The following is a 12,009-nucleotide window of genomic DNA, read 5'->3' on the forward strand; positions in this document are numbered from 1 at the left end:
GCAGGGGCCACATTCACTCTCAGCATTCAAGCCCGATAGACTTTTGGTGCCATTAGAATTTTAATGTCAATGTTATCCCAGGGAAGTTTTCCCTGGTAACCCAGGCAGGTCACAAGTCGACCCGCTTGAAATTCCAAGTCCCGTCTTGTTGCTACTGCTGTGGAGAACAGGTAGTACGTTTTGCTCTTTCTCTGCATTTCAAATGTTTCACACAATAAGTGTCTGATAAACTCTCACTCAACAAGCAGCAGTGGCTAAGGAAGCATTCTGCCCCATTCTCGGTTGTCGCCCAGACACCGTTATGTGTTATTTTCTTCCTGAATATATCTATCCTTATCTGAAATCACCTTGCTTATTGTATTGATTTTCGTATCACCTCTCAGCCACAGTGAATTCTATGAGCCTGGAGACAGTGTGTCTGGTTTGCTTGCGTCCTGGGTGCCAAGAACCGAGCCCTCAGGAGGCATGTAATAAACACCATGGGGTGAATTAGTTGACCAGATGACCACATAGATTAAATTTCTCACCCTGATACCTTTTATGTATACTCAAAACAAAAATCCTGTGGAAGAAGACATAGAGAACACAGATATTTGCGGTTGCCAAGGGGGAGGGCGTGGAGGAAGGAAAAACTGGGTGTTTGGGGTCAGAAGATGTAAACTATTATATAGAGAATGGGATAAACAACAAGGTCCTACTGTAGAGCACAGGGAACTATATTCCATATCCTGTGACAAACCATCATGGAAAAGAATATGAAAAAGAATATACATATATACATATAACTGAATAACTTTGCTGTACACCTGAAACTAACACAACATTGTAAATTAACTACACTTCAATTAAAAAAATAAAATTAAAAAAATACTGTGGAAGATAAAGTCAAAGGAAAGAAGGGGTCAGAATTTTAAAATATAAAGATATTGCTGCTATTTCCCTGTAGAACTGAAAATGCAAACATTTTTCCAAGAGTCATGCTAACTCCACACTGGCTTTCATCTGAATCAAAATTCAATGAGAGGACTTACAATAGCCAGGACATGGAAGCCACCTAAGTGTCCATCAACAGATGAATGGATAAAGAAGATGTGGCACATATATACAATGGAATATTACTCAGCCATAAAAAGAAACGAAATTGAGTTATTTGTAATGAGGTGGATGGACCTAGAGTCTGTCATACAGAGTGAAGTTAAGTCAGAAAGAGAAAAATAAATATCGTATGCTAACACGTATATATGGAATCTTAAAAAAAATGGTTCTGAAGAAACTAGGGGCAGGACAAGAATAAAGATTCAGACGTAGAGAATGGACTTAAAGACACGGGGAGGGGGAAGGGTAAGCTGGGGTGAAGTGAGAGAGTAACACTGACATATACACACTACCAAATGTAAAATAGATGGCTAGTGGGAAGCAGCCGCATAGCACAGGGAGATCAGCTCGGTGCTTTGTGACTACCTAGTGGGTGGGACAGGGAGGGTGGGAGGGAGACGCAAGAGGGAGGGGATATGGGGATATATGTATATGTATAGCTGATTCACTTTGTTATAAAGCAGAAACTAACACACCATTGTAAGGCAATTATACTCCAATAAAGATGTTAAAAAAAAAAAGAAAAAAAATTCCATGAGAGGGCAACCACATTAGCATTAATATATCAGTCACTGGCCCGCACAGTCTGTGAGAGGCAGGTGACAATCTATCAGCAGCCACAGATTTTGTCCTGACTCTGTGACGTTTCCCATCCCAGGTCTCACCCTGACTGCCTGGGCCAAAGGGTCATGATTGAAGGGCTGACAGAAAAGAAGCTGATGAAATTTGCTTTTCAAAGTGGGTAAATCTGGGGCCAGAAGTACCACCACTACAGGCCATGTCTTCAAATATGAAAAAAGGTATAGATATATGATTAACACTTGCATATCGTATACCTCACATAGGTATGTGAAAACACACTGGATCCTGTAGTGTGTTTGCAGTTTCAGGCAAAGGGCCCAGTGTGGAGGGCATGGACCCGGGAGAGCTCTGGTCCAGGCTCTGCCCCCTACAGACTGGCATTTGTCAAGTTATCGAACTTTTCTGCACCTCAATTTCTTTGTCTGTAAAACGGGGCTAAAAAGAGTGTTGACCTCATGGGATTTTTGCAAAGATGAAGTGAATTAACGTACCAAAGTGCTCCTGTTACAAAACACTGCAGAGGTGTCGGCCAATATAACATTGTGCACAGTCTCTGCAGTGGACCAGCCACAGAGTGTTCTTCCGTTCTCCCTTCTGCCACCAGAGTCAACACAGCCCTTCCCCGTCCCTGCAGGTTTTCCACAGACCCAGTTAACGGCCAACGTCCACTGCTTGCCCTTCTCCCTCCACCAGCTCCCTCAGCCTCGGTTCATTCCAGCGCTGACCATGCAGCATCGCAATTCAGAACAGAACCGTGGGGAAGAGAAGGCGAGGTCTGTCTAGCGCCTCCCCCTCAGCCTTATTCCCTCCCTGGTCCCGGGCTCTCGGATGAGCAGATGACGGGGAACAGAAGGCAGAGCAGAAACCAAGGGAGAAGGGGTCCAGGCTCCACTGCTCTTCGTCCCCTGCGACCCTTACCTACCTTCTCCTCTTATTCTGCATGTGGACGGTCTCCCTCCCCCAAGGCGCTCCAGCCTGGGCCTGGAGCCTGGCGGTTCTCAGGTCCTCTGAGAGCTGCGGGAGAGATAGACATCTGCATTTGCAAGTGGAAACTGCTCTGCTCATGGAAATGCTGATACCACGGTGGGAAGGGCCTTGCCACTGACAGGAGACCAGGAGCCTAAGCTTTTATTCTGTGTTATCTATTGCATAACAGTAGGAACTCCAAATAGCCCACTACTAACAGAGAAACCTTTAAGACACAGAAGGTTAAGGTATTAAATAGTCCTGGATAGAGAAGCAACATCCAGCAAAAAAAAAAAACTAACTAAAAATTCCTGATACGGAACCTGGCAAGCCAGGCCACTGAAGCACTCTGGTGCTCAATGAATCCTCTTTGACTCTTTCCCAGTCAAATCAAAGAAATGTAAGGTGGCGAGAGGTCAGGCAATTTTCATCCAAGCAAACCAAGCAAAAAGTTAAGTTACTGAATCGTACACTATCAACAGGCAAATTGTATGGCATATGAATTATGTATCGATAAAGCTATTGTTTTCTTACGTTAATTGATATAGAGTTGTAGCCTCGTAATTTGTGTTTAACCATACAAGCTATGATTCTTATGTTTTGGCTGCTGAATATATTATATCAGACTTCATTATAATTTTTCTTTTAAGAGACCTTTAGCAGTACATACAGAAAATTCTTAAATAGGCACAAATTTTTATTTAGTTTTTTCGTTGAAACATTTCAAGTATCTGCTCCCTTCAACTGTAGCCCTTACCTTTTCACAAGCAGAGCTTATGCAGAAGTTTTCTCAATAAGATACCAGGAAGGCAAATTAGTTTCCTACACATGCATTTTTAAAACTAATTTATTTATTTATTTATTTTTGGCTGTGTTGTGTCTTCGCTGCTGTGCGTGGGCTTCCTCTAGTTGTGGTGTGCAGGCTTCTCTTGTTGCAGAGCATGGGCTCTAAGCACGCAGGCTTCAGTAGTTGTGGCACGTGGGCTCCATAGCTGTGGTTCGTGGGCTCTAGAGCTCAGGCTCAGTAGTTGTGGTGCACGGGCTTTGTTGCTCTGTGGCATGTGGGATCTTCCCGGTCCAGGGCTCGAACCCATGTCTCCTGCATTGGCAGGTGGATTCTTAACCACTGCGCCACCAGGGAAGCCCCTACACATGCATTTTTAATTTGAAGCAAATTGGGAGTTGGAACTCGTGGGATCTTGCTGTTACCAGACTCCTTTCATTGGCTGAGGACTGAGCCAAAGCAAGATGAAGTCCTAGCAGAAGGAGGCCAGAGGGCCAAAGTGGATGGTGAGATGGTGAGGAGGTGGCCAGCGTGGGTGACGGGTCAGGCCTGCATTTAGTGTCTCCGCGGATCTAAGTAAGTGACTTAACCCTTCTTAGGCTTACGTCTCTGTTTCACCATTAAACTGCCACAGAACAAGCTACCACCTCACAATTTGTTAAATGAGAAAATCCATGTGACGCCTTTAGCACAGCTCTGGAATATAGTGTGTTATCAACAAATTAATACAATATAAAGAATTCATCCAAGCGCACCTTGAGGACATTATGTTACAAAAAGACATATCCTGCACGATGCCACTTATATGAAGTACCGAGAGTAGCCAAATTCCGAGAAGCAGAAGTAGGATGGGCTGCCAGGGGCTGGGGGAGGGGGGAGAGGGAATAGGGGTTAGTATCTAATGGGGACAGTTTCAGTTTGAGAAGATGAGAAAGTTCTGGAGACGGATGGTGGTGACGGTTGCACAACAGGGTGAATGTGCTTAATGCCACTGAACTGCACGCTGAAAAATGGCTAAGATATATACACTACTATATGTAAAATAGATAACAAAGACCTACTCACAGCACAAGGAACTATAGTCCATATCTTGTAATAACCTATAATGGTAAAGAATCTGGAAAAGAATATATATACATATATATAACTGACCGAATCACTTTGCTGTACACCTGAACTAACACAACATTGTTAATCAACTATATCCCAATATAAAAAAAAATTTTTAAGAGTATATATACATACATATGCAACTGAATCACTTTGCTGTACACCTGAAATTAACACATTGTAAATCAACTATACGTCAATTTATAAGGTGGCTAAAGTGGTAAATTTTGGGCTTCCCTGGTGGCACAGTGGTTGAGAGTCCGCCTGCCGATGCAGGGGACACGGGTTCGTGCCCCGGTCCCGGAAGATCCCACATGCCGCCGAGCGGCTGGGCCCGTGAGCCATGGCTGCTGAGCCTGAGCGTCTGGAGCCTGTGCTCCGCAACGGGAGAGGCCACAGCAGTGAGAGGCCCGCGTACCGCAAAAAAATAAATAAATACATAAAGTGGTAAATTTTATACTATGTATATTTTAGTGCAAAAAAAATCATCAAAGGGGCTTCCCTGGTGGCGCAGTGGTTGAGAGTCCGCCTGCCGATGCAGGGGACACGGGTTCGTGCCCCGGTCCGGGAAGATCCCACATGCCGCGGAGCGGCTGGGCCCGTGAGCCATGGCCGCTGAGTCTGCGCGTCCAGAGCCTGTGCTCCGCAACGGGAGAGGCCACAACAGTGAGAGGCCCGCGTACCGCAAAAAAAAAAAAAAAAAAAAAATCATCAAAGACTTTTCTGCCTCTTTAATTTGAAATTTAATCCACGTTGGGTCTCCAGGAGCTAAAAAGATGTGTTTTTTTCGGTGATAAGAGCTCCTCCTTTTTTTTCTGTTGCTGATGGTGATTGTGGTACAGACAGTAGCACATGTGAATTCTGATACGTCGTTTATGCTTGACAAAAACGACGGTGGGCCTGGCAGGCGAGTTCAGACAAATCTGTTCCTGAGAAGGTCCTTCACGAGGAGCTGAAGAGAGAGAAGCTCCATCAGGAAGGAACACGAGCGGCTGTGGTGGGAGAAGAAGTGCTGCAGCTGTGATAAGAGGTCACCCAGGTATCTCCCTGCTGCAGGCCAGCCCCTCAGGGTGTTTTTCTTAATTCTGGGAATCTCTAGGAAACAGTCTTTGTTTTCAGTATAGGAAGCCAGTTCAGGCTCAGATAACATTAAGCAGAGAAGGTGCTCCAAGAAGAAGCTCAAAAGCGCATTCCCTGCGCAGGTGAATGCACGGTGTAGAATAGAGTGGTAAATACCTGGTCCTCGGAAAGAATCTGACCCCAGGCTGCTCCATTACGGTCGGGAATGTGTAAATAATGCACATAAAATGCACCATCATTCCCACGGTTGGTGAATAAATGAATTGACGTTGTCTGCATAGAGGGTTATTTTTCCTTCTAATCAACTGATTGGCCTTTTCTTTAATTCTGCTTCTTACAATTTGTCTGTCCAGGGACAGGCTGGAGTCCTGGAGTCTGGCTGCGGTAATGAAAACAGTAGTCCCAGGGCGCCACCTACTGGCAAAATTCTTACAAGGGCTCGGCGGCAGGGGCTCGAAACACCCAATCCTTCCCTCCCTACCTGCTCCCCTAAAAGGATTTTAAATGCCATCCTTCCTTGGATTGGGATTTTGGGATTAGCAGATTCAAACAATTATGTAGAGAATGGATAAACAACAAGGTCCTACTGTATAGCACAGGGAACTATATTCAATATCCTGTGATAAACCATAATGGAAAATAATATAAAAAAGAATGTGTATATATAACTGAATCACTTTGCTGTACAGCAGAAATTAACACAACGTTGTAAATCAACTATACTTCAATAAAATAAATTTAAAAAATAAAATAAATGCCATCCCTCCTAAGAAAATATTGCCTTTTAAATATCATATTTGGTACATACAAAAATTATGTTATTAAGTAAAATACCATGAGGGGGACTTCCCTGGTGGTCCAGTGGTTAAGACTCCGTGCTTCCAATACAGGGGGCACGGGTTCGATCCCTGGTCGGGGAACTAAGATCCCGCATGCCTCATGGCATGGCCAAAAAATTAATTAATTAATTAATTAAAAAAATAATAATACAGTGAGGAACACCTGTGAACCCATCACACCACCCAACCCCTAAAACTTCAAATATCATGTGAAAATGAATAAATAGTAGTAATTGTATATTCACAGCTCCGTGTGATATCATGAGTGAATCTTAGCATAATGTTGTTTTTTTTTGTTTTTGTTTTTTTGTCTTTTTTTAATGAAAGTAGGCTCTGGAAGTCTACACAGTGTATGACACCTTTTTTTGTAAAGCTCATGAACATCGGCTGTTCTTCACACAGTCTGGGGCAGGAGTCATAGAGCCTTTCAAAAATATGACAAAGGAATTAGCCATCACCATAGGAAAAATACACACAGGCACAAACAAAACAACTGACATGGTTTCAGTAGGTTCGTGACTCCAGTTAAGTCTCACCCTAAATCTACCATGTAAACAATTCAATAACGAACATGTCTATAGTAGAAATTTTATTTCCATTCATAAAATATATCACTAAATAGCTGAAAAAGTTACATATTATTTTAAAACATAGATTTTAAAAATCATATTAGCTTCTCCTTAGCAAAATGCTTTTGTCTTATGTATTTACAAGAATATACTATACTTCAGGTACACAATTTTCACTCAAGCCAGACTGGGAAGGCCTGTGGATGTAGGTAGATGCTCCGATAAAGTTAATTATCAGCTCTTCTTGCCTTGTGCAAAGAATGACTGGATTTTACAAAAGTCCCTTTGGAAACAAGAGTAAATACAGAGAGCTTCTAGAGAAAAGTCCAGCAAAGCAGCAGTTGAGAATATATTTTCATTTAGTGATGAAATTAATCTTGTTTTGGTAATCTACAGCCTGTTTAAGGTAGGCGGGGGGATGATGTCCTTAAAGACTAAATTGTTTCTCTAGGAATCGTCATTGTGAGCCCGTGGAGAGGGTAGCCCTGAGTCCACCTCTCTGCTGTAAGGTCGCCTGTTTTGGTAAACAGAAGGACGTTCCGAAACATGGCCATCCATGTTCTGATACATCTGCATGTGGGAGAGAGACAGGACACTTATTACCATCTGATGAAGACTTATGTGTCACATGCCTACATGGCAATTGTTACTTTTATTATGCATAGATCTTAGAGGATATTCTACATATTAATTGACAAAGCAAATTTCATCCTTTTATTAATGGAGAAATCAAGTCATAGTCAAATATTTTATTTCATAATTGTTTCTTCTTTTAGATGTAAAATCTCAATCTAGAAATCCTGAGGCCATGCAGAAAAACCATAAAGGAGAAAGGCCATTTATATAGAGAATGCATAAACAGCAAGGCCCTACTGTATAGCAGAGGGAACTATATTCCATATCCTGTGATAAGCCATCATGGAAGAGAATGTATAGATATGTATACTTGAATCACTTTGCTATACAGCAGAAATTAATCCAACATTGTAAATCAACTATACTTCAATAAGATAACTTTTTAAAAACTCAGAGAAAGGCCACAAAAAAATCTGTTCTTTATGCGGTAAATACAGAGAATTGACTGGGTTTTCACTTGAGAGTTTAGTGACTTTAAAAATTTTTGTCCAAAATGAAAACAGCTCTACTTTTTTGTTTCATTATAGAGTTAATACACATTCATATAGATAAACTAAGCAATATAGAAAGATATATAGAAAAAAAAAAGCCGAAGTCACCATTATAGCTAGCTTGCTGTTCACACACAATTTTGCGTCAGGAGGCTCAGACTGTAGGTTCTGTTGTAGAACCTTGTTTTGAATTACAAATACGTTGCTCATATGTTACATGTGTTACATCTTTTCACTATTTACCACACATGGGCACGTCTCATCTTTTTAACGGCAGCCTAGGGTTCCACAGTACTGATGTACCATAGTTAAATTTTGATGGATTGGTTGTATCACATAAACTGAAAAGTGCACACGTGACCTTGTCTGCCTTTGGAATAAATGAGGGAAGTGGAATTGCTGGACCAGAGAGGACGCACTTTTGAGTTGTGAGTCACATCAGCAGCCTACCCTGCAGAAAGGTTTACTTATTCCTACTCCTATCTTCTGGGTCCGGGAACGCTCTTCTCCAGAGCCTTACCAGGGCTCCAGGGCCCGAGATGTGGAAGATGGTTCATACCCACTTTTGAAATTCTCTTTCTTTTTTTTTCTTTTCTTTTCTTTCTTTCTTTTTTTTTTTTTTTTTTTTTTTTTTTGCAGTACGCAGGCCTCTCACTGTTGTGGCCTCTCCCGTCGTGGAACACAGGCTCCGGACGCGCAGGCTCAGCGGCCATGGCTCACGGGCCCAGCTGCTCCACGGCATGTGGGATCTTCCCGGACCGGGGCACGAACCCGTGTCCCCTGCATCGGCAGGCAGACTCTCAACCACTGCGCCACCAGGGAAGCCCCTCTCTTTCTTTTTTAAAAAATTTTATTTATTTATTTATTTTTGGCTGCATTGGGTCTTTGTTGCAGTGCACGGGCTTTCTCTAGTTGCTGCGAGGGGGGGGGGCTACTCTTCCTTGCAGTGCACGGGCTTCTCATTATGGTGGCTTCTCTTGTTGCAGAGCACGGGCTCTAGGCACGTGGGCTTCAGTAGTTGTGGCACATGTGCTTCAATAGTTGTGGCACGTGGGCTCAGTAGTTGTGGCTCCCAGGCTCTAGAGTACAGGCTCAGTAGTTGTGGCACACGGGCTTAGTTGTTCCGTGGCATGTGGGATCTTCGCGGACCAGGGCTCGAACCCGTGTACCTTGCATTGGCAGGCGGATTCTTAACCACTGTGCCACCAGGGAAGCCCGAAATTCTCTTCCTTAAATGAGCTTACTAATCCTCGCCATTTTGTCTTTTCTATTGTCATGAATTCTTTTTTTTTCTCTCTTTTCCATTTTGTTAGGTTGATGTTTTCTAGGGTCCCTTTTTTCTTCTCTGCTGAATCTGAGCTTATGTATTATATTTCTCCTTCACCAGTGGTTATATTTACATATTTAACACCCATTTTATTCTTGTATTTATTTCACAGTGTGGCTGCTCCCGCCACAGAGCTTCTGCAGAATCTATACCTCTTCCCACCCTTTTAGGAAAGCACTTTGCCTTGTTTTTTCAAAGAAGCCTCTGTTTTGGGTTTTCCTTCTTCAGTCTTAACTGCTTTCATTGTCTCGGGGATTTTCCATAATTTCTGGTCCACAAAGATCTCCTTCTTGCTTTCAGAGGTCATTATGGCCTCAGTTCTGTCTTTTTTTTTTAATAAACTTATATATTTTTGGCTGCGTTGGGTCTTCATTACTGCACACGGGCTTTCTCTAATTGCGGCAAGTGGGGCTACTCTTTGCTGCGGTGCGTGGGCTTCTCATTGCGGTGGCTTCTCTAGTTGCAGAGCATGGGCTCTAGGGCGTGCGGGCTTCAGTAGTTGTGGCTCGTGGGCTCAGAAGTTGTGGCTCACGGGCTCTAGAGCGCAGGCTCAGTAGTTGTAGCGCACAGGCTTAGTTGCTCCGCGGCATGTGGGATCTTCCGGGACCAGGGCTTGACCCTGTGTCCCCTGCATTGGCAGGTGGATTCTTAACCACTGCGCCACCAGGGAAGCCCCAGTTCTATCTTTAAAATGTATATATTTCCCATAATTTATAGGGGCTGATAGGAGAAGACAGATGGCATGAGTTCAGGGGCCTTTCTGGAAGCAGAAGGCATGCCTGTGCCTCCCTCATCCCACTGTCACTTCATCATCTCTTCACTCCCTGTCTGCTCACCTCTCCGGCTGCAGTCACCTCCTAACCGGTGTCCTTCTTTGTTTCTGTTGCTGTTGCCATCCGAGGCACGCAGGATCCCAGTTCCCCAACCAGCGATGGAACCCAGGCCCTGGTAGTGAAAGTGCCGAGTCCTGACCACTGGACCGCCAGGGAACGACCCTAACTCGTGTCCTTACTTTCTCTCTTTTGCCTTTGTTTTCCTGAACGTACTTTTATGCATCCTTTCCTTCCCTCCATCCAGGAATATTTGCTTAGTACCCCTTAAGATCATGTAGCTTAGCAGCACATTTTACAGCTGAGAGAACTAAGCATGATGCTACAGCTGCGTATACCATGGAGAACAAAACAGATGTGGTCACTAACCTACTCTCACGTTGACATTCGTTCATTTATTTAATAGCCAGTTACTGTCTCCGGACAATGGGGTGACATCAGGTGACGTAAAGATGAGAGCACATCATCCTAGCCCTCGTGGATCAAATCTAGTGATGAGGCAGACAGACCCACAAAGCAAAACTATCGCACAGCATGACTTGAGTGTCATGTAGAGGGACAGACAAAGTGTTAGGGGATTCAGAAGAAGGAACCTGAAATCGGAAGTTAGGGAAGAATTTGGAGAGGGGAAGCTATTTGATCAGGCTCTTTTTTAAATTATCGAGGTATAATCGACATGTTGTTACACTTGAAATTAGTTTCAAGCGTACATCACAGTGATTCACGTTTGTATATATTGCAAAAGAATCACCCAAGAATCTAGTTAATATCCGTCACCATACCTAGTGATCTGGGTCTTTATCAAAGACAGATATCGAAGCATGTCTGTCCATTCTAAAAATCTCATTGGTTCATCAGTGTCTGAATAATGCCTTAGCGTGTTATTCAGTGACCTCCCTGCTCTCACTCCACACCATCAGGGTTGGGTTAGATCTAAAGTGTTAACCTGAAATTTCTAGATGTGTTTCCCTCCCCGTCTCACTTGTCCTCCAAGAACCATCTTCCTTCCTGGTCTGTAAATGAAGCCGAGACAGAGATTCTACAAAAACCATTCACGTGGGTGCAAGGAAAGATTGCGCCAGGCATGCTGGCCTGTTTTCCCACCCAAGAGACTGGACGTGACATGTTAGGAGATGTGAAGAGAAGAGGCGGAGGGCAGGGGCCTGCCCACTGTGGGTGGAGCTGCCTGGCATCGCTGTGCAGGATGTGCCTGCCTCAGAGGTGACCAGCCAAGCGGCAAGTGGGGACCGAAACCCAGTGTCTGCTTCCCAGGCTTCTGGACTGAGCCCACAGCACCTGCAGGAGTAAGGGGCTCCTCCTGGGGTGCTCATCTCACCCAAGGGGTCCCGTCCTCTAACTTAGCTAAAGGTGTTTCAGCGTGCTCTCAGCGCCTTTGATACTGGGAGGGAAAGGAACCTTCCATCGCGAGGGGCAGGGAGTGGAGGAGACTGGGGAAAACGTGGAGGATGGTCCTGGAGCACAGATGCCCTCAGCTGAATCCTCATCCACGGGGATCTTGCAATTCATCCATGCCTGATACCTCTGGGGCCCCTCGAACAGAGGGAAGCGGGTTGGGACGTCCTGTGGGTGTGGGGATGTGAAAGGGGAACTCTGGCCAGATCAAGGTCGTCCTGAACAAAGCCGAGGGCGCCTCAGCAGCCGTGGACCCTCCCTGCTGGTCACACCAGCTCTGCAGTCTT

At 44.3% G+C, this 12,009-nt stretch overlaps 1 protein-coding gene across 1 annotated transcript in view; it reads right to left on the bottom strand.

The window, feature by feature from the left end:
* Positions 1-7,459: 7,459 nt before the first annotated feature.
* The window catches only part of FLT3 (fms related receptor tyrosine kinase 3), a 108,762-nt gene continuing 104,212 nt past the window's right edge, over positions 7,460-12,009 (bottom strand). The window contains exon 25 of the mRNA XM_060080300.1: positions 7,460-7,595. Coding sequence (XP_059936283.1) covers positions 7,473-7,595 — 123 coding nt within the window. The 3' untranslated portion in view covers positions 7,460-7,472. The remainder of the gene's footprint in view (positions 7,596-12,009) is intronic.

This window comes from Mesoplodon densirostris, chromosome 17 (genome assembly GCF_025265405.1).
Source record: "Mesoplodon densirostris isolate mMesDen1 chromosome 17, mMesDen1 primary haplotype, whole genome shotgun sequence".
Taxonomy (NCBI): domain Eukaryota; kingdom Metazoa; phylum Chordata; class Mammalia; order Artiodactyla; family Ziphiidae; genus Mesoplodon; species Mesoplodon densirostris.